The 22,967-nt window shown below is 46.7% G+C and overlaps 1 protein-coding gene across 8 annotated transcripts; it reads left to right on the forward strand.

Moving 5' to 3' along the window:
- Positions 1-703: 703 nt before the first annotated feature.
- On the forward strand, positions 704-22,627 carry LOC309357824 (uncharacterized protein). Of its 8 annotated transcripts, XR_014163240.1 has the most exons (20): positions 705-815; positions 1,726-1,864; positions 2,705-2,850; positions 3,382-3,499; positions 4,213-4,341; positions 6,286-6,515; positions 7,517-7,616; positions 8,174-8,248; positions 9,976-10,115; positions 11,456-11,609; positions 13,975-14,053; positions 14,935-15,024; positions 15,529-15,619; positions 17,236-17,331; positions 17,722-17,750; positions 17,984-18,063; positions 18,830-18,916; positions 19,809-20,074; positions 20,890-20,984; positions 22,389-22,429. XR_014163240.1 is itself a non-coding variant. In XM_081890352.1 (19 exons), the coding sequence occupies exons 1-19, from the start codon at positions 750-752 to the stop codon at positions 22,563-22,565; spliced, it is 2,121 nt and encodes a 706-aa protein (XP_081746478.1). In that variant the 5' UTR covers positions 705-749; the 3' UTR covers positions 22,566-22,627. The 8 variants fall into 8 exon arrangements, 5 of the variants coding, with proteins under 5 accessions (XP_081746478.1, XP_081746479.1, XP_081746480.1 ...); XR_014163239.1 differs by lacking the exon at positions 17,984-18,063 and having other exon boundaries at positions 704-815; XM_081890352.1 differs by lacking the exon at positions 19,809-20,074 and having other exon boundaries at positions 22,389-22,627.
- Positions 22,628-22,967: the final 340 nt, after the last annotated feature.

Below are 22,967 nucleotides of genomic sequence, written 5' to 3' on the forward strand. Positions count from 1 at the left end.
CTTTTTTGTTAGTTCCCCCTTTTTTATGCTTGTGGTTTCACCACTCGTGCACATCACAAGTTATCTGGAAATGCCACCCTTTGGGCGGAAAGGCACCAGACACAGCTACACTCACTGCCAGACCTACTTATTGAGAAAGTAAGTGTGCCTTCCCTCATGCTGATAAACTGAGATGAAAACATGAAAAACACATCCCCTCTCCCCTAAGTCAAGAGGCCCGGTCCTACTGTTGGGCAGAGTGAGGCAGATGGGGAGGGAGGAATGACTGACACATGGTGCACTGAGAAGAGGCGGGTTCACACAAACAAGGGGCAGGGTTAATTATAAATAACTATAAATTTGCTGTTTTTCATTCCACGTATGAATCTCCTCCTGGGAAACAGCTCAAAGTGATTCAACGATTTAAAAACCTCCCACTGATAATATTTTTAATGGAAATTTCTGATCCAATACAGGTTCAGACTGGTCTAAAAAATAAATAAGTCTTCACTATGAAAACTTGTTCAAACAGAAAAAGTCTTGTGTTCTCTGCATGCCACACAGAATTTTTTTACAATTTAAAGTGATTTTAGAAACACTTTGAAGAAAGATCTCTGGGCAGGTAAGAGAGGCAGGTGAAGGTCACCTGATCTCCAACAGCTAAATTTAGCATCAAACAATAACTGTTTCCGGTTTGAAAAAAAGGGACTGTTGTAGCAACCGATCTCTAAGCGCCGCTTGACTCCTTGTGAGAAAAGCAGTTGAAATTCATGGCTGGTTCCTCAGGTGCTCTGATTTGGCTGCAGAAGGTGCGACTCAGCGTTGAGAAGTCACAGGTAGGACAGGTGGACTGGACTGTCTGCATCTGGGACCTGAGAGGGTCCACAGACTAAAATGCAGGTTTCCTGACTTTGCAACAGGGTTGTTTTCAGTGGCTGCCAACTATCATCATCACCACCACCAATAATAAATAATGATAATAGATGTGGTTTTGTCTGAAATTTAGCCACCAAAGCTAAAGGTAATTTCCCCTCTTGCATGTCAAGAGGGTGTTAAATACACTGGAGCAGGGCCCAGGGAAGAAGCTGGCAACCCAGGTTGCGCCTGAATCTGATTGCTTCCCAAACACCCTCATGCCAATCAGGCAGAAGTCCAACTGGCAAAGCTATATCTAGAGATAGAGATAGATAGAGATAGAGATGTTGTTGTTTAGTCGTGTCCGCCTCTTCGTGACCCCCTGGACCAGAGCACGCCAGGCACTCCTGTCTTCCACTGCCTCCCGCAGTTTGGTCAAACTCATGCTGGTAGCTTTGACAACACTGTCCCACCATCTCGTCCTCTGTCGTCCCCTTCTCCTTGTGCCCTCCATCTTTCCCAACATCAGGGTCTTTTCCAGGGAGTCTTCTCTTCTCATGAGGTGGCCAAAGTATTGGAGCCTCAGCTTCATGATCTGTCCTTCCAGTGAGCACTCAGGGCTGATTTCCTTAAGAATGGAGAGGTTTGATCTTCTTGCAGTCCATGGGACTCTCAAGAGTCTCCTCCAGGACCATAATTCAAAAGCATCAATTCTTTGGCGATCAGCCATCTTTATGGTCCAGCTCTCACTTCCATACATCACTACTGGGAAAACCAGAGCTTTAACTATACGGACCTTGTTGGCAAGGTGATGTCTCTGCTTTTTAAGATGCTGTCTAGGTATGTCATAGAGATCTGCAAATGCTGTTTGACTCTTTCACCCTTTACCAGGAATGGGAAGATTTCATTCTGATGCTGTCCGACGCTGTCCAGCAGCAGATGGTTGAGAGCCACATCAATGCCTTGCAGGACCTCTCAGAGGCAGCGAAAGGTTTTGTCCTGGAGAAAGCAGTCAGCGCCATCCAAGGAGGTGAGAGTTTAAGAACCAGGCCTGATAAAGAGTTCACTTCTACTGGATTTGCTGTGGGGAGGGAGGGGCTTAAGAAATGCCACACATGCAAGTGAAAGCAGAGTTCTCTGGTATCTGCTCAGCTTCTCCCAGAGCAAGCTATTCAGACTAAGCAGCCAATCCTAAGGGAGAACCAGCGTAGGGCCTCCAAGATCCCTTTTAGCTGCCCAGGTCACCTGGTCCTCTTGGGCTAGAGGTCTGGCTATAGTTTCCCTTCCCTGCTATGGAGCAGCAAAGCCCTCAAGAGAGACCTGTGTTCAAATCCTCAGTCACAAAGCACACTGGGTAAACTTGAGTTGTCAATTTCAATTTCTCTCAGTTTCTGTTCTCTTTGCCAAATTTCCTTGTCGATTTGCAATTTTATTTAGAAAAAGAGCCCACCAAATCTCTTTTTAGAACACATCTCTTCTAATGAACACATTTTTGTATGAACTTTTGCTTAATATACATTTTTTTTGCAAGCAATACCCCCCCCAGTATAATCCATCTTGATATGACATTTCCACTAATATGTGCATTTTTAATGCATGTCCTGCTAATAATATGCATTCTGTGCACATTTGTTTGGTTGGAGCCAACACCGAAAATTTGGAGAAGTGTGAATTTTGAAAGATGGCTGCTTTCGTTTCCTATACTATTTCCAGAAGGGCAAATCAGGTGTGTTAGAACCAAAATGTCAACCAAACCAAATTTCTTCCCTGTCCCTAGACACGGATCTGCCCCTCCACTTTGCCCCTCCTTGAAAAGGGGAGTTAAGAAAATGTTGTGAAATAATCCACTCGTTCTCTGATATTCTTTCAGGTGATGCTTATAAGGCCCTGATGTCGCAGGTTAGCGGCTGCTTAGAGGAACAGATTTATTGCCAGATCGCCCGGGAGATTCAGGATGGAGACCGACGGGTGAAAAATAAGCCAGCCCTGCTGCTCAATCACCTCAAGGATGGAGTGGTACCTAGCTTTGCTGCTTTGTATTCTCAGTTGGGGCAGTGTGGGGCTGACACCCACTAGGGCTGGTAGGGTGGAAGGTGTGGAGCCCAACAGTAGGTGGCGCCAGAGCCAATGACTGGAGAGCAAACTAATTCCCGTTTTGTCCTTCTCCCTGCTGACTTCTGCAAGGCACAACAATTATACTTAGGAGGAAGAGGAAAAGGACAGGCAGGGTCAGCCTCTGGACTGATGGAAGCAAGAGGACAGGGCAAGTGAGGGCAGACTGAGGTTGGCAAGGAAGTGCCCCTAAAGGACCCATCAGTCAGATCATTGGTCCATCTAGCTCAGTATTACCTACACTGACTGGCAGCAGCTCTCCAGTGCTTCAGACGAGCCTTTCCCAGCCCTACCTGGCTAGGGATTGAACCTGGAGCCTTCTGTGTGCAAAACATTTGCTCTAAGCAACTTTGCTACGGTATCTGGTGGTTCAGCTATTGTAGAAAAAGGAGTCTTAATTCAGCCATGTTCAATGAGCCAACTCCTTCCTTTCAGATGACCTTGCTGGAGGAACGGCCGGAGCTGCGAGGAAGGCTGTGTTCTCTTTTTAACCAGCCCTTACCTGCCGATTTGCGTCATCTCACCTGGAAGCTTTACCTCTCTAACACGAAGGGTATGACACATATCAGTTCTCTAAAACAGGCAGGCAAACAGCGAAGGCAAGACCTCCAGATGGCTTGGGCCATGTGGTTTACCTCACCAGTTTGTTTTACTCAGTTTTCCCTTCTGTGAAATGGGTTGCTTTCTTCTCCAGTGGTTTGTTATTTGGAATTAAAACCCACCGTCTACCTGGTAAACAATATTTGGACAACTTACTTGGCCTTTGTGGTTAGCAGAGGTCTGGCAATAACATTGCTTCTGTTTGCATATCTGATAAATGGGAACCATTCCTGGTCAGATTGATGGCTTTTACTTTGGCCTCTGACACCCCTCCTGTCTTGTGTTAGATACAGTACTCAGAAAGAGCCAGGCCCCAAACTTTCCCCTTGCCATCCCATCAGAGATGGACCTTTGGGGTCTTTCCAATGGGAGGTGATCTCTAAGTGGGAAGCAGAAAGCAGAATGGCAGTGTGGTCCTTATGTATTGACATCTACAGATGGGCCAGAGCAGGATTTGGGTTCAATGACTAACTGGTAATATTAGAAATGGCATCAAAATTGCTTTGCCAAATCCCAGTAAGCTTATCACATCCCCACCATAAATATATGAGGGCATACAACACCATACTGTCACGATTGCATCTCTTTATTTGGTGGCCAGTTTAGTGAATATGAAATGAAATGCATCAACCATTGCTTTTCTTCTGTTCCTTTTCTCATTCCCAGCAAGGTTAGGTTATCTCTCCCATTTGGCAGCAAACGGAGCCACTTCCTGGAAGGACAGAGAGATCTCTCTGAGGTGCCGAGCCCTGCTGGATTCTGAGCCGACGTTCCAGTCCTTAAAAAACCACAACGGTAAGAAGAAACCACCACAGGAGTCACACAAAAGTATTAAGGAAAACTGGAGGTGGGATGGGGGGAGGCGGACTCAATTCAGTTTGCATTTAAATGTGAATTTACCAGATTTGCACTTTCTGAAACAATGCATGAACCAAAACAGCCTCTGAAGCTGGGACGTCTCTGAATTTTACAATGCAGAGGAGTAATGTGTATAAAGATGCGTATGGTGGGGTGAAGTGTTCATATCCCTCCCTCCCTCTCTTTCTTTTTTTCTTTTCCTTCTCCTCCTGCGATGAGGCTACATTTTAATATTTTAATGTTCCATTATTTTAATGTTGTATTTTATTTTTGTTTTTAAGTTGTAATCATTCATCTTGTTTTTATTATTGCTTGTAAGCCACTCTGAGCCCGGCCTTGGCTGGGGAGGGCGGGGTATAAATAAAAAAATTATTATTATTATTATTATTATTATTATTATTATTATTATTATTTAAATGCATATGAATTGGCAAAAAATACCATACAAAGCCGCATTGTATTGAGGGAACTTAGTTTGGAAGAAGAAAAAGGTGTGTGTTAGGAAGTGTTTAAGAGAAATTCACTCTGCAACACTGGGTAATTTTAATGAGGGTTTAAAATAACTAACTAACTGTAGGAATAATGGAGACAATGGGAGGTTGGATGCAGGTGAGCTGTGCAGAAGCACGCTGGCAAGCACACTCCAAGCAAGCTGCCGGCTAGCTCTGCTGAGGCTCCTTTTATTAGCAGAACCCAACAATTGGAAACAGTGGCGAAACCACCCTGAACTTAACGTATTTCCATCTAAGCACATTTTCAGCGTAAGCAATCACACGTGTCAGCAGGTGTTTTTCCCCTCAAAATTTCCCCCTGATACTTGATTACGTCTGCGTCCCTGGTCATGCTCCAGCCAAGCTATATGTCTAACAAACAAATTGTGAGAGGACAAAAGGTCAGGGGGGGAACCCTGTTTTCTACCCAAGAAGGTCAGGGAAAGCAGGTGTAACGCTCCTGGACATACTGTTGCACGTCTGGTGTGAGGTTTGCCTTCTCAAAGCGGAGCGTTACCTCCACAACTAACTAACTAGCTGATGTGGCAATGTGGAGAACTGAACCTAAGATTGGAAGAATGAAGAATTGACAGTGACTTATTTAGCCCAGAAGAATATAAATGAGTCCTTCTGGATCAGACCAGTGTCCCATGTATCCTGTTCTCACAGTGGCCATGCAGATGCCTGATTTTGAGAAAAGCAAGTGTTCCTTCCCACATGCCTAAATTGGGATGAAAGGAGGATGTCAGTAGAGACCACATACAAGACCTTGGGGCATCAGCCCTCGAGACAGAAAGGGTGGTCTATTTCTTTGCTTTCCCTGGCATTTCCAGTTAGCAGAAGCAACATCTCAGTGTGGCTTCATGTATCTATTATATGCAGATATATATTGGGGATCCGTTGCAACCTTCTAGTCCTCATGGATGTGGAAGACTGTCCAAGTCCAACTTCACACGAGTGTCTCTGCGTGTGTTGTTGTCACAACCAGAAAAAAAAGAATGTGGTGATGGAGAGATTCAAGGGTTGGGCTTTCTTTCCAGGCTGCATTTCAGGGTCAGTGCTAAGAAGTGGTTCAATAAGAACAGCCGGCTGAATCTGACCAATGGCCTACCTAGTCCACCATTCTGTTCTCACAGTGGCCAACCAGATGTCCCAGAGAAACCCTCAAGCAAGTCCCAAGCACAAGAGCCCTCTCTCTCCTGCCCTGTGGTTTTCAGCTACTGGTGTTCAGAAGTCCGATTGTGGAGGCCGACTATAGCCATCGTGGCAAATAGCCTTTGCCTCCATGAATTTGCCTAGCCTTCTTAAAACTATCTAGGTTGGTGGTCATGCAGTGGCAATGAGTTCCATATGTTAACTATGCACTACTTTTCCAAAAACCTCTCCTTAGTTGCTGCACAATGCCTGAGGAATGTGCTTTCTTATTACCACAAGCTTCAGGGCACCTCCACACCTCTGCGAGACCAAGATTATTTCCTGCCCGTGCCTCTCTTGCATGTTATTCTGGATCTGGGTTCTTCCACCAGCTCTGTGGAGTCTGTTTCTGCCCTCCTATTTGAAGAATTTATGTCTCTCAAGAAGCTGCATCCTCAACTTGTTAGACTCTCCATCTCCGTCCAGGTATCTCCACCTCTCCACCCATTCATATAGGGTTATAAAGAAAGGTAAAGGGGGACCCCTGACCATTAGGTCCAGTCATGGCCGACTCTGGGGTTGTGGCGCTCATCTTGCTTTACTGGCCAAGGGAGCCGGCCTACAGCTTCCGGGTCATGTGGCCAGCATGACTAAGCCGCTCCTGGCGAACCACAGTAGCGCACGGAAACGCTGTTTACCTTCCCGCCGGAGCAGTACCTATTTATCTACTTGCACTTTAATGTGCTTTCGAACTGCTAGGTTGGCAAGAGCAGGGACCGAGCAACGGGAGCTCACCCCATCGCGGGGATTCGAACCGCCGACCTTCTGATCGGCAAGCCCTAGGCTCTGTGGTTTAACCCACAGTGCCACCCACGTCCTTTATATAGGGTTATAAAAAGGTAAAGGTACCCCTGCCCGTACGGGCCAGTCTTGCCAGACTCTGGGGTTGTGCGCCCATCTCACTCAAGAGGCCAGGGGCCAGCGCTGTCCGAAGACACTTCCGGGTCACGTGGCCAGCGTGACATTGCTGCTCTGGCGAGCCAGAGCTGCACACGGAAACGCCGTTTACCTTCCCGCTAGAAAGCGGTCCCTATTTATCTACTTGCACCCGAGGGTGCTTTCAAACTGCTAGGTTGGCAGGCGCTGGGACCGAGCAGCGGGAGCGCACCCCGCCGCGGGGATTCGAACCGCCGACCTTTCGATCGGCAAGCCCTAGGCGCTGAGGCTTTAACCCACAGCGCCACCCGCGTCCCCATATAGGGTTATAGGACACCCCAATTCCTGCTGAGCTGTGCATAGGATTCCAGCGGCCTTGGCCATCAACCAAGGTCTCCCCCTCCTCACAAACATCTGGAGGGCAGCAGATTAGGAAGCCTGTTCTATTAAATTAAATTTTATTTAGAACAGCTAATCCAGAATCCAAATGGCACCACTAGACTTTAAGTAAGACTCTCTTGATTTACTATTTGTGGCAAATTTCTGTCTAGGATCCGTCCCGGGTCAGCATAGTGGAAGAAGTTGCCTCCCTGCTGGAGCAGAGAGACAGAGATCTGGCAAGGTTCCTGGAGAGCGTTAATGCACAACCAGGTAAGTTTGCTTTGGGGCTCCACCTCAGTAATCCTGTCACTATAGGGCACCCTTTCTCAACCTGTGGGTCCCCAGATGTTGTTGGACTACAACTCCCATCATCCCTAGCTAGCAAGTCCAGAGCTCAGGGATGATGGGAATTGTAGTCCAACCACATCTGGGGACCCACAGGTGAGAACCACTGCTATAGGGGCATTTCTCTTCCTAAACTTTGGGTACATGGTCCCTGCGCAAGGTACTCCATTTCATCCTCAGTGGCTACTGAGCATGTTGGGCAAGTCCTGCAGTCCTCACCTTTTTAGCGTTCCCCCTCTATTTTTGCTTTTCATCTACAAACTTTGGGGTTTCCCTGAGCTGACTTACTCCTCCCTCTTGAGTGTGGATGGTGGTTTCTTGGATGCCTAAGTAACGTCACTCACCTTTGAGCACTGAAAATTGAGAATTGTTCCGTCAGCTGCTTTGAGAGCCTCTTGGGACTACAAAGTGGGATGTAAGTGCTGTAAATAAATAATAATCATCATATACTTGTAGAATCCCACATCTTTGCTGTTTTCCAGGGGAAGACTCCAGAGACGCCTTACTCAAGGGACTGAGCCGCATGATCCAGCCGGCTATTGACACTCTGCTTGCTGGTGAGATGCACTTCTTAGCATAAAAAAAAGATTTTTAAAAAATTGACCCTAGAGCTGAGACTGGGAATTGGGAGGTTCAGGACCGCCAAAAAGGTGTACCACTTCACACATCCCATTGTTAAACTTGTTGTTGTTTAGTCGTTTAGTCGTGTCCGACTCTTCGTGACCCCATGGAACAGAGCATGCCAGGCACTCCTGTCTTCCACTGCCTCCCGCAGTTTGGACAAACTCATGCTGGTAGCTTCGAGAACACTGTCCCACCATCTCGTCCTCTGTCATCCCCTTCTCCTTGTGCCCTCCATCTTTCCCAACATCAGGGTCTTTTCCAGGGAGTCTTCTCTTCTCATGAGGTGGCCAAAGTATTGGAGCCTCAGCTTCAGGATCTGTCCTTCAAGTGAGCACTCAGGGCTGATTTCCTTCAGAATGGATAGGTTTGAGCTTCTTGCAGTCCGTGGGGCTCTCAAGAGTCTCCTCCAGCACCATAATTCAAAAGCATCAATTCTTCGGCGATCAGCCTTCTTGATGGTCCAGCTCTCACTTCCATACATCACTACTGGGAAAACCATAGCTCTAACTATACGGACTTTTGTTGGCAAGGTGATGTCTCTGCTTTTTAAGATACTGTCTAGGTTTGTCATTGCTTTTCTCCCAAGAAGCAGGCGTCTTTTACTTTTGTGACTGCTGTCACCATCTGCAGTGATCATGGAGCCCAAGAAAGTAAAGTCTCTCACTGCCTCCATTTCTTCCTCTTCTGTTTGCCAGGAGGTGATGACCTGCAAAGCATAGTGATGGCCACCAGCTTGGGTGGCTTCAAAAGAGGACCAGGCAGTTCATGGAACAGGATAAGGCTGTCATAGCTACTGTACTAGTCACAAGGCTATGTGCTTCCTCCTCAGTCAAAGGCGGCCATGCTTCTGAATACCAGTTTCTGGAAACCCCAGGAGGGAGAGTTGCTTGGGCCCTGGCTTGAAGGTTTCCTAATGGGGCATCTTCTTGGACACCGTGAGAACAGGATGTGCTGGTCCAGCAGAGCTCTTCTTTTGTATTTTGATTCTGTCGTTCCTCACCACAACAAAACCCCTCATAGTGCACCTGTATATGTGTGTGTGAGAGAGAGAGAGAGAGAGACTTAGGAAGCTACTGCCAGGCAATCTAGCTCATTAATGTCTGCACTGACTGGCAGCAGCTCTACAGGGGTGCAGAAGGAAGGCATTCTCTGTCCTACCTTGAGATGCCAGGGATTGAATTTGGGACCTTCTGCATGTTGGTTATTTCGCAGATTTGTTGGGCTGCAGGAGGCATGCTGGGGAGACCACACATTCAAGAAACACAAAAGACGTGCTTTTGAACTGCTAGGTTGGCAGGAGCAGGGACCGAGCAACGGGAGCTCACCTCGTCGTGGGGATTTGAACCGCCAACCTTCTGATTGGCAAGTCCTAGGCTCTGTGATTTAACCCACAGCGCCACCCGCGTCCCTATATACTATACCCAACAGCTTAATTAACATAACCTAACAGCACCTACTATACTGCTTCACAGCTGTAAAACTAGGTCATGTTATTTGCTGTGGCCCTTAACAACATACACATCTTGTGAAACAATAATGAAACCTAAAACTTAAAGAAACCACTCAACACTCCATACATCGAGCCACAGACCTTCCTGAAGTGTTTGCTATGCCTCAGAGAAGCTAGTGAGATGCTCTTCAACTTTTGCTTTGTTTGCAGGCTACTTAAGCATGGATACCCTGTTGTACATCTGGGACCAGATTATCCTGGGACTGGAGCGGCCGTCATACAACTGTCTCCCTGTGTTCACCACCATTTTTGTCCTCCTGCTCCGTGGTCGGCTACTCACGTGTCAATCTGTATGTGCAGCCTGATGAAATCTAATGCCACAATTGTTTTACAAAGCATTGTTAGAGTTGTCCAGCAGAACCCCTAATGGGGACCTTGTGCGGAAATGAATTCTCTCCTCCGCAAGAATTGAGTTTCAAAGCTTTGCTGCAAAACAGATTTAATAAGATAAACGTTACAAAATAACCAAGCAATGGGGTTCAGTCCTTCATACTGTTCAGTAAACGGTCCTCTCTCTGGTCCCAGAGGGAGATCCTAAGCTTGTTCATCACTGCAGAACTTCTCTGCAACCGCTGTTACTAGCCGTCACCAACAAATGCACACTGGCTTCTCAAGTTTCCAATTCCAATATAAGGTAGTTTAGCTCACTGAAATGGAAAGATGCCAACCTTCTCTGACGCTTTTGCCAGAGTGAAACTTCTTGGCCACAGTAAACTTCCCTTTGCAGCATTTTAAATACAATACATTATGTACATTAAACGTGTAACTTCAACAAGTATTGCATTAAATACTGGAATAATATAGAATTGGTATGGACAAGAATCAGGGGTGAATGGGGCTACATCCTAAAATTATGGAATGTTGTTCTAGTAGAGATCTGTCCATCTGTATGTGGGGGAAAGCTGTAGCTCAGGGGAAGAGTAATTGCCTTCATGCAGAAGACCTCAGTTCATTCCCTGATATCCCCAGGTATAGCTGGGAACAACTCTTGTTTGGAACCCCAAATGCCTTCCTGGGTAGAACATCCTACAAGCAGGGAGCCACCACTGAAAAGGTCCTGTTCTCGTGTCACCACCCTCCAGAAATTCTAACATTCCTATGACTTTCTTACTTCGCCATCTTTGCATGTACAATCATATCTTGGTTTTCAAACAGCCTAGTTCTCGGACGTTTTGGCTCCCGAACGATCAAAACCCGGAAGTGACTGTTCCAGTTTTCAAACATTCTTTTGAAAGCTGAATGTCCAACGGGGCTTCCACGGCTTCCGATTGGCTGCAGGAGCTTCCTGCAGCCAATCGGAAGCCGCGCTTTGGTTTTTCAAACACTTTGGAAGTTGAATGGACTTCTGAAATGGATTCCGTTCGACTTCCAAGGTATGATTGTATTATCTGTTGTTTAGAATGTTTCTTCTAAACTCTGCCATGGATTGAACTTTTTGCTTTTGTGTGGCTTTGTTTTTGAAATTGTTTTAAAATTAGTTTTTAAAATTGTTTCAAAAGCTGCTGCTTTTGGAGGGGGGAGCAAAAGCCCTTTTGTTTCTAAGAGGATGTTTGTTGTCCCTACCTTTGGGTGTCCCACCAGCCACCATTGAGCAGTTTTACCCACCCACCATCCCTACCTTTTACTGCAGCCAGTGGAATTGGAAGCAACACTGAAAACCTGGGGACCATCTCTGCTTGTGCAAGAGTTCCAAGACATGATGGAGAAACACTTCTTTGAAGATTTGTACAGCCAGTTGCTTGGAGGAAACAAGGAACCCGCCCCGATCCATGACCCTACCCAAAGTAAGACCTTGACGGGCGTCTTCTGCTCAGGCTCACTCCTTCCTCTCAGCCTCAAAACATTTACCTGTCAATCAATCAATTTATTATTTTTATTTATTCAGTTTGTATACCGCCCTCGATCTGAGGATGACAGGGCAGTTTGCAACATAAAAATACAAAATAAGAACAGAAAATACATAAGAAAGAAAGAAACCAATAACAGTCAATAGAAGAAAAATAAATATCAATCAATAAGTACCGTATTTTTCGCCCCATAGGGCGCACCGGCCCATAGGGCGCACCTAGTTTTTTGGGGGGGAAATAAAGAAAAAAAATTATTTTCCCCCCAGGCATGGGGCTGGGGCGGGGGAAGCCCGAGCTTCCCCCGACCCCAGCCCCCAGAACAGGCTGCTATCCGCAAGCCTAGGGAGCCCGGCGGGAAGTCGCGCCAGTCTCCCCAGGCTTTTGGATATCTGCCTGAAGCCCGGGGTGCGCTTCGCTGCACTCCCCAGGTTTCGGGATGCAGGCTGCTGTCCGCAAGCCTTGGGAGCTCGCCGGGAACTCCCGCGGGCTCCCAAGGCTTGCGGATGTCTTCCTGAAGCCTGGAGAGCGAGAGGGGTCGGTGCGCACTGATCCCTCTCGCTCTCCAGGTTTCAGCAAAAGCTTGCATTTGCCCCATAGGACGCACACACATTTCCCCTTCATTTTTGGAGGGGGGAAAGTGCGTCCTATAGGGCGAAAAATACGGTATATTGTGCTAGCCAAAGGCCAAGACAATTACGTTACAAATACCAAAATACAAACACAGCAGTAATACAGCAAACGTTAATGATATAGGAGAGAAAAATCAGATGTGCCATCAGCTGACTTGAGATGAAAAGTCTGTGTTCCCAAAACAATTTATAGCAATATGATCTAACTTTCTCTTCCTAATCTTTTTTTGCAGCCAGCTTGAACAAATACATTTTCCCCACCTTTGTCCCCCAGCAGGTGTAAGGCAACAAACTGCAAAGCAAGATTTTTAAAATACAAAACAATTAACATTTGTTTTTAAAAAAGCAGCCAAATAAGAGCCATAATAAAAAGTATGCAAAGCAGCCAAGGGAGCAGACCTAAAGGCTTGGACTGGAGTAGAAGACACCCCTTTGTATCATCCAGAATGATCCCCCAAGCCTATCACAGTATTCCACATACTGCCTATTACGTTCTGTCTCCAGGCAGAGCCAAAGTTAAAAATATAAAACCGCAGTAAAATGGTAATTGTTCCATCATAGCAGTAAGCCACTGAAGCAGTATACAAGGTAAGAAGGAAGAATTAAAAGCACACATGAACTCTCTAAAAAATATAAAATCATCTCAGCAACTATTGTTTGCAAAACTGCTTGGAGGTTTCATTTATAATGAAGCAGTATACAGGTTTTGTTAATAAATAAATCAAATTCTCTCCACCCCCCCCGCCCCAGCTCCAATCAAGCCATTTCTGCAGACATGCAATTAATATTTCATAAAATGACTGGGTCACTCCAGGGAAAGCGTTTTTAAACTAAAATGCCTTTGGCAGGGGCCAAAACATCACAACTCTCTGATATGGGCTACGAATCCCTGCGATGGGGTGAGCTCCTGTTGGAAAGGGAGCGAGATGCATAAAATACATCTGATAATCATCTCGAGGACACCTGACATGAAACTCTAGTGGCAGGGCGGGGGAGAAGAGGGGAGAGAGCTTCCAGAGTGCACAGGTACATTTTCAAAACGTGCTGGAATTTTATCCGCTTTTGTGCCTGTCATTCCATGTGTCATTCAAAGGTATGGGGTAGGATAGCCGATCATAGTTGTCAACCGTCCCTTATTTGGCAGGAAAGTCCCTTATCCCAGCGCCATGTCCCGCAGCTGTCCCTTATTGATGATGTCCCTTAAATTTCCCAGGTTTCAAAGGAAGCAGCTCCTCTCCCTCCCTCCCTGCCAGCCAGGGAGGCTCCAAGTGTGTTGCTTGGCTGCATTGCTCACCCAATAAGAAGTCTAAGAACGACTGGGGGGTGGAGCTTGCATGCCTTGTGCCGATCAAATCGGCCGCGTTGCCTAGGGACTCGCCTTTGCTCAGCGCTTCCCAGCGGAGAGGTGATGGTGGTTTTCCTTGCTGCATCCCCTTTGCCGGGTTGCTGCGCTGTGGGAACCACCGCTTGAGGCTTCGTTTGGCTGCTGGCTGGGCTTTCTGCCTTTGGCTCGGAGGGGCTCAGAAGTTGAATATACCTGTGTCTGAAAAATCCCTTATTTTGGCTGCTGATCCCTTATTTTCGAGGCTGCTGGTCCCTTATTTTCAAATCTGTAAGTTGACAGCTATGTAGCCGATTAACATTCATTATTTCTCTTTCCCTCCCACTTTGAGCTTTTCCTCCGTGGCGCTACAGAGATTTCCAAGCTGTACCACCTCCAAGGACAAGGCCAGAAGACAGGAGGCAAGCAAGGTGCTTAAGGGGCGTCCCCTTGCTCCAGGGCCCCATGAAAGGCACAAGGGAAAGGGGTGCAGCTCAGTATCCTCAGCACCTCCAGGTGGGGCTGGAACGGTCCCCTGCCAGAACCCCTGGAGAGCTGCTTCCAGTCAGTGTAGACAATACTAAGCTAAATTGACCAAGGGTCTGGCTCTGTTCCTATTTAAATCAGCCCACAGTTCAGAACCATGAGGACTGAGATCTTGTTGTTTTGTCTCACTTTGCCTAACCAGCAAAGAGCTGACCAGCCCTGGCAAGGACCCAAAACGTACCTAGTGCTTTTTAATCCTTTTTTGCCAATAATAATAATAATAATAATAATAATAATTTATTTATACCCCACCCATCTGGCTGGCCTTCCCCAGCCACTCTGGGTGGCTTTCAACAGAATATTAAAATAAAATAGGCTATTAAACATTAAAAGCTTCACTAAACAGGGCTGCCTTCAGATGTCTTCTAAAAGTCTGGTCGTTGTTTTTCTCTTTGACATCTGGTGGGAGGGAGTTCCACAGGGTGGGTGCCACTACCGAGAAGGCCCTCTGCCTGGTTCCCTGTAACCTCACTTCTCACAGGTAGGGAACCACCAGAAGGCCCTTGGCGCTGGAACTCAGTGTCCAGGCAGAACGATGGGGGTGGAGATGCTCCTTCAGGTCTACTGGACCGAGGCCATTTAGGGCTTTAAAGGTCAGCACCAGCACTTTGAGTTGTGCTCGGAAACGTATGAATGTGTGCTCATGTCATTCTGGTCCTCTCCCGCTCCTTCGGAGCATCGGTGGCATTTTTGAGGCTCACCTGAGGGCACGGAAAGACGGGGAGGGAGAATACGTACAGCAAACAGGGCACGTCCTGATTTTCAGAGAGGAGCGCCAGTTGCTGGAAGAGCAATGCCTTGAGAGGGCGCAACAGGAACAGAGACTTCAAAGGTTCAGAGCGGAAGAGCAGAAGAGGTAAGACTTTTCCTGTCAGCAGCATTTACAGTTACCCACATTCTCAGCTAATTCTCACTCCCCAGCATGGCATCAGTGGCACCCGAAATACTCTTGTCCCATTCTTATTTTTAAATCGAGGGGTTGCTTTTTTAATTATGGGGGGGGCATTCCTTGGTTGAGATGTTGCCCATTGTTGCTTTGTGGGATGGACTGCATTTCTATCCATGTTTTATTTGTTTGAAAATGCATATAAGTGCTTGGGGAGGTGTGGCAGGGAGCTCAGAGCACCCCAGTTTTTTCACTTCTGTGAAATGGGTATATTGTGGTGTTTCTTAGATTTCCAAATGTGCCAGAAAAATTGAGCCGAGAGGCAAGGTGGTACTCTGCTAAGACTTTGCTCCCGGCTGTTTTAACCATTCTGCTGATTACCCTACAGAATAAGGGTCGGGAGAAATTGGGCACCCATATCTGATTTAATTTTCTGGGTGTTTCTCTGCAACATTTTTTTTAATGGACTTGCAGGCAACAAGAGATGAGATTCCTGCAGCTTTTAGAGGAGAATAAGAGAAAATTTGACATGCAGAAGGTCCATTTGGAAGATCAGCTGTCCCAGGTATTTCCTTCCAACCGTGGAATAAAGATTAAGAGAAACACAATCAATTTACGTAGATGGTTGGGGGTGTCCTGGAGAAAGGGGGTGTGCCAACCCCACTGGCTTAACCATGGACTCTCTGGGTGGGCCACTCTGTTCATTACTCTCTCTTGTCCTCTCAGTTCCCCATCTGTAAATTGGGTTTATTAAGGGCACAGCCTCACACAATGAAACACGAATCTGCATAATAAACATAATTGCATTGTGCAGATTAAGCTGAGCTGTACCATTTGCGATTTCATAGCTGCACTCACTAGCATAGCTGGGGGGCGTAATAAAAAAAATAAGGTCATATATATATATAAAATAAATGTTCATAAATGTACCAACCAAGCACATAGATATGTGGACCACATGTCTGGAGCAGTACAGGAAGACCGTCCTGAAACCATTTTGACTCCCAAACTGACCAGATGTTTTCTCTGAAAGGAGGGAGGGGGTGAGGGAACCTTCCCATTGTCTCAGGAATTGGGTAAGCACCACCTCAAAAGAATAGGCAGGCTACCAGGAAAGGCAATCAGATAAGGCATTATCAGATAACCTGGCAGACAGGAAAAACAACAACATTCAAATTTCTGTTGTAGACCGCCTTTTCTGTGATGTAGGTATGATGTTTGTGACGGGTGGTCTTTGGTTACACCCCTTCTGTGATGTATGTATGATGTATGGAGGGGTGGTCTTGAGCTCCAGGGCAGGGAATTTAAAATGTCTATATTAGGGCAGGCGCACCTTTGCTCTGGATCCTCCTCCATCCTCCTGTGTGTGACAGGAGCACCCTGTTGCAACAGTTTTAATAAAGATCAGGTTTACTAGCTGCTTTGCTTCTCAATATTCTCTGGTTGGCCTCTGTTATTTTCTCCTACCAACAGGGAGCCCAACATAAGGACTCTATATGGACTCTTGGATACCCCATAAGGGAAAGAGGGCAGATTTTGTTTACAACAGGTGCACTGGGCAGCCACTTACCACAGGGTGTGTGCTGCAGCGCACCCGAGCCACGTGTCCCTCCTGGGAGTGTCACAGTGGCTCAGGCACCTGCAGGCACCTGGGATTGCGTCTGCTTGCCGCCTCCCCTTCAGCTGGAGGGTGGTTGGGGGGAGGCGGGTGGGCTGAGCAGACTCCAGGCTCCTTGCAGTGTGCCCTGCCCTGGCTCACCGCACTCCAGGCACTGGAGCAGCTAGCTATGCCATTGGCAGCACTTGAGAGGAAGAGACAGCCAGGCCTAGAGTCTAATGCCCTAAATGGCCTCGGTCCAGTAGACCTGAAGGAGCGTCTCCACCTCCATCGTTCTGCCCAGACACTGAGATCCAGCGCCGAGGAGGGCCTTCTGGTGGTTCCCTCGCTGCGAGAAGCCAAGTTACAAGGAACAAATTATTATTATTATTATTATTATTATTATTATTATTATTATTATTATTACCACTTTAGCCTGCATTTGGGCACTCAGGAGGCAGGAAGGTGAAGTAGAGTCAATGTACGACAGTACCAATTCAGCCTCCATTCGAGCACTCAGGACGTATGAAATCTCTCTCTCCTCACCTCCAAAGTTTTAACAACTACAATTTGGCACCTTTCAGGAGAGACAGGTCCGCTACGAAATGCAAATGAAGGCAGAGGAGCAGATAAGCAGGCTGCAGGCTGAAATGCAGAGACTTGCTATGGACAGGAAGATGGTAATATTTTATTTTTCAAAATGAAGTTTTGTTTTAATGAGCTCACCCACTGCTAAATACTAATGCCCAGGGAACTTGTAGATGGAAGCAAGGCAGTCCACTGTGATGGAGATGGTTTGCCCAATAGCCTGGAGCTGGGTGTTCCTATACTGGAAAACATGCATCTGTTTTGACAATCTTGCTCACTGTCCCTGCCAGGGACAGTGAGCAAATGATCAAGTCAGGCTCTGGCTAGCAAGCCTGTCTATGTTCCAGCAGCCTAGACTTCAGCATTTTGGATTTCTGCATTTTAACTCCTGTGCCTTGGGTCTTAAAACAAACTTGGGTGCCCCAAGGAGATCCTGTCGCTTACGCAGATTTTAATACTGTCCTTCCATATTTTTCTTGCAGCCCTCACCTGACACCTATTCCGCTGGAAGGTAAGGTTCTGTCCAGGCATGCAAAGGTACACCCTGCAACTTAGAAACATAAAGTCAGAATGTGCCCACAGTGATCCCAAAGGGAAGGGGCAGCATAATTCTGTTGACTTTGGCAACAGGCCTGCTTCCCTTGCATCTGAGAACTGGTGCCTCCCCTTCACAAATGGGCAGAGGGCTTTGTAAAAGGGCTTTCCTTTGAAGACTTACTGAACACCTGATTTCCTGCTTTGCAGTCTCCTTGCCCCTGCACCTTCCCTGCAGTCCCAGACGCCATCTCAGACTTCCCTGCCTCATTCTTGCCTGTCAGACACAGGTTAGTGAAAAGCATTTGCGGGTATTAATCAGGTATTATTGAGATTTGCTATTTGATTCCAACACTCTCCCTAATTGCCTGTGGTGAACAGGAATCTCTTCCAGCCAAGCAGGCAGGGAAGCTTATTAAACTGACAAATAATTGGATGTGTGCTTTATAGAATCATGGAATCATAGAATCATAGAGTTGGAAGAGAGCACAAGGGCCATCGAGTCCAACCCCCTGCCAAGCAGGAAACACCATCAGAGCACTCCTGACATATGGTTGTCAAGCCTCTGCTTAAAGACCTCCAAAGAAGGAGACTCCACCACACTCCTTGGCAGCAAATTCCACTGTCGAACAGGAAGTTCTTCCTAATGTTTAGGTGGAATCTTCTTTCTTGTAGTTTGGATCCATTGCTCCGTGTCCGCTTCTCTGGAGCAGCAGAAAACAACCTTTCTCCCTCCTCTATGTGACATCCTTTTATATATTTGAACATGGCTATCATATCACCCCTTAACCTCCTCTTCTCCAGGCTAAACATGCCCAGCTCCCTTAGCCATTCCTTGCTTTAGATGCTAACGTGCCACAAATGAACAGCATAGGCCTGCGAAAGCAAAGAGGCCTAGCATTTTTTTGTTCTTGTTAACCAGCACATAAACATTTGCAAATCTGAGACTGAAATAACTCTGGATACAGGCAACCTACTGGGCAAAAAAGCAGGATGTAAGGTTAAATAGATTAATCACATCTCATAATCTGGCTTTTGCTTTTCAACCTTTCACAGTTGCTGCACATCAGAAACACAAAACCGCCGATGGAGACACCATTGCCCACAAATTGCTGAAGCACATGATGGAGGCAGCCAGCTCAAGTAAGCAGAAGTTGTCTGTAATGCAAATGCTGGCATCTGTGGAACTCACTGCCACTGGATGTTGCTAATACAGTGGTACCTCGGGTTAAGTACTTAATTCGTTATGGAGGTCCGTTCTTAACCTGAAACTGTTCTTAACCTGAGGTACCACTTTAGCTAATGGGGCCTCCCGCTGCCACTGCCCTGCGATTTCTGTTCTCATCCTGAAGCAAAGTTCTTAACCCCAGGTACTATTTCTGGGTTAGCAGAGTCTGTAACCTGAAGCGTCTGTAACCTGAGGTACCACTGTACAATGTATTTTTAAAATGAGCTCCTTCCCTCCCTCTCCCTCTCTTTCTCAAATAAAAACAGAAGTCAGGCTGAAAAGGATAAAAAGTAACAGCCAGTAGCCAAAACTGACTGAGACAAAACATGCAGCTGTTTGTAAACTTACTTTAAGTTAATGCAACTAAAATTGAACATTATCAAGCGACACATTCCCTGGGAGTAAAATGTGCCTAGGAGCAGGCACACACATACCGGTTTATAAAATAACAAACAACACAGTGCAGATTGTTGTTTTTCACCCTTTCTCGTTTTCTTAAAACTTTATTCAGGGTCAAGTTTAAAGGCTTTGGGGACGGAGGCACTGGAGGCTGATCCACTGGGGCAAAAGGGGAACTGGCCCACCAACCTGTTGCCCCCAACTCCCTGCCTTCTTACAACCAGTCCAGGGGGTTGCCTTGCCTGCCCCCTCCCTCCTCCTTAGTCTCAGTGTTGCCCCATGTAGAACTGAGCAGGGAGGAAGACGGGGACAAAACTAGAATAACCTAGTCACTGGTGCTTGCTCTGTTTGGCTCCTGACCCTCCTCCCACCAGCACTCGTGATGCTCCCTTCATTCTCTTTACCCAGAAACGTCTTAAGGGACGTCACAGATCACAGGCAAGGAACACAAAATGTGTCTGCATGCATTGGGCAGCCTGGAGAGTGAGGCTATCGCCATTTCCATGGAAGATAAGCGACACCTTCTGGTCAGAGATGCAACTATTTCAGTACAATACTCCTTGGTGGAAGACTTGGAGATTCTTTGAGGGTTTATGCTTTGCAGAAGTGGATACAAACTATTACCATTTTCCATCCTACTAACGTCTCCGTGGGCTGCCTGGAATCCTACTGAGGTAGCATCAATCTGCCAGAAGGTTTCCAGTTATTAATCTCCATGATCCAGGGTCACCACGCAAATCTGCTACACCCGTATTGCCTAAGCCAGGGGTCAGCACCCTTTTTCAGCAGGGGGCCGGACCACTGTCCCTCAGACTTTGTGGGGGGCTGGACTATATTTGGGTGTGTGTGAAAAAATTTCTATGCCCCACAAATAACCCAGAGATGCATTTTAAATAAAAGGACACATTCTACTCATGTAAAACCATGCTGATTCCCAGACCGTCCACAGGCCGGATTTAGAAGGCGATTGGGCTGGATCCAGCCCCTGGGCCTTAGTTTGCCTACCCGTGGCCTAAGCCATCCAACATTTCACCTGGTGGCTGGGAGTTCTGTTTCATTTTGCGTGGCGTGTGTGTGTAGCTCTACCAATGCTCAAGGCCACCCTTTTAGAAAGGGTCAGGAAAAACCTCCATGGACAACTGGGCTGTCATTGGCTTCTTAGCTGTGATAGCTAAATCAGACCTCTGTGTTGAGAGGGACCCTTATCTCCTAATAGCAGATTTTAGGGACGAAGCATAGGGGGCAGCCCTTGCTGTCACACCCCAATTGTAAGGTCTGGGTGGCATCTGGATGGAGATAGCGTGCTAGATTCGAGCTGCACCTCATCCACCAAGACCATCCCTGTATTCCATCTGAAATTGGAATGAGACGCTGGACCGTACTAGTTTCATTGCGACAGCCTGAGGCACAAACTAGTTAAGCGAGAGTGTTGTGTATTTAAACAGGTTGCAACCTAGGTGTCTACTACCCAGAAATTGTGTTTCTTTAGTTGTTAATGGGTCGAGCACCGAGGAAAGGGAGCGCTTGAATGCAGCCACAAGGGAGCATATTCAGGACTACAATGAAGATTACAAGAATGCAAAGGTATTTTGAAGCATTCTCTCATTGCCTGCCTTTTATGTTATGCCAGTACGTTTCCGAGCACAATTCAAAGTGTTGGTGCTGACCTTTAAAGCCCTAAACGGCCTCGGTCCAGTATACCTGAAGGAGCGTCTCCACCCCCATCATTCTGCCCGGACGCTGAGGTCCAGCGCCGAGGGCCTTCTGGCGGTTCCCTCATTGTGAGAAGCAAAGCTACAGGGAACCAGGCAGAGGGCCTTCTCGGTAGTGGCACCCGCCCTGTGGAATGCCCTTCCAGCAGATGTCAAAGCAATAAACAACTACCTGACATTCAGAAGACATCTTAAGGCAGCCCTGTTCAGGGAAGTTTTTAACGTGTGATTCTACTGTATTTTTGGTTTTTATGGAAGCCGCCCAGAGTGGCTGGGGAGGCCCAGCCAGATGGGCGGGGTATAAATAATAAATATAATAATAATAATAATAATAATAATAATAATAATAATTATTATTATTATTATTATTATTATTATTATTATTATTATTATTATATATTTTTATGGTATGGTCCAGCAACAGAAAGGAACAGAGCCCTGCTGGACCAGGCTGATAGCTCATTCAGCCCAGCATCCTGTGGCCAAGTAGCCTGAGAACAAGGCATTAACAGTAACTCTCCACATTTGTGATTCCCCAGCAACTGGTATTCAGAGGCATTCTGCGCCTGAAAGGATAGATGGAACACAGCCATCAAAGCTAGTAGCCATTGGAAGCCTTAAACCTCCACAGATTTATCCCATCTTCCCAATGCATTATTAGGAGGGCCGAGATAGAAAAATTATTCCGAGATTTGTCATTTTTATAGGGATAAAAAGCATGACATACTAGGGGCTGCCACCCCGCTTGCTAACCCCAAGTATCCCTTTGCCCTTCCCCCACACTGGACCAAACCTCCCTCCCTCTACACTTCACGCCTGCCCCAGCTCAGCAGCTGGCCATTACATTATGTAACAATACATTGTGCATATAAAAGCTTTTTTATATATTAGGGCCATGACATGAACCTGCTTCCCAGCCTGCCTGTACTAATCCAACTCCCCCTACTTTGCCCCACTGACCAGGTACCCAGGCCTAACTCCTTCCCACAGCCTTCTTTTCCTAAGGCCAGGTGTGGGACACACACTGGACAGGCAGAAAGTTGAGGACTGCAGAGCATTATGGATCGTTGTTGATTAGTCGTTTAGTCGTGTCCGACTCTTCGTGACCCCATGGACCAGAGCACGCCAGGCATTATGGATAGTTAAAGATAAAAGCTGCTGTGAGGGCCACATAAAGCTTCCAGGCTTGAGGTGCCACACCTGCTTTTCCACTTTCTATACAAGCCACATGTGACAGCAACTGCTGCTAAAATTCTGTTTCTTGTTGCCTCCATAGATTGAGATGTTTGGTTATGAAATCAGTGAAGATGAAATAAACAACATCCCAGAAGCCAGAAGGAAAGACGTGAGAAAGAAACTAGAGCAGGCACTCCGACGAGGGGCAGAAGCTCGTTACATGGCAGCCAGAAGAAAGGGTTTACCAGCATTTATTACCCACATGGATGTGTTGTGATTGGTGTGCCCTTGTTACACAAGCAGAGCCTTTGGAATCCATAAACCTGGTTAATAATCTGCTACTGAGCATTGCTTTTATCAAGTGCATTGTGCTACAGGTACACCTCCCACTGAGCAATTAGCCACTTTGGCTACTGAAGGAAATGTCCTGTCACCTTGAGCAGCAATGGAGAACCTAATTAGGCCAAGCCATGTGCACACACCCCATGATGGCACAAGAGAACATCAGAGGTGGGGCAAGGAGTTTGCAGACACCACTCTGCCTTTGCCAGTGTGGTGTAATAGAAAAGGCAAGAGTCACCTGACATAATTGTGAATCCTCCTGGGCCTCCATCTGACACTGCAGAGAACTATTTAAGTAGACAGCCTTTATTTATAGAGCTGTGGGTATGTATAAGTT

Source organism: Podarcis melisellensis (genome assembly GCF_964234715.1).
Source record: "Podarcis melisellensis genome assembly, chromosome: 15".
NCBI lineage: Eukaryota > Metazoa > Chordata > Lepidosauria > Squamata > Lacertidae > Podarcis > Podarcis melisellensis.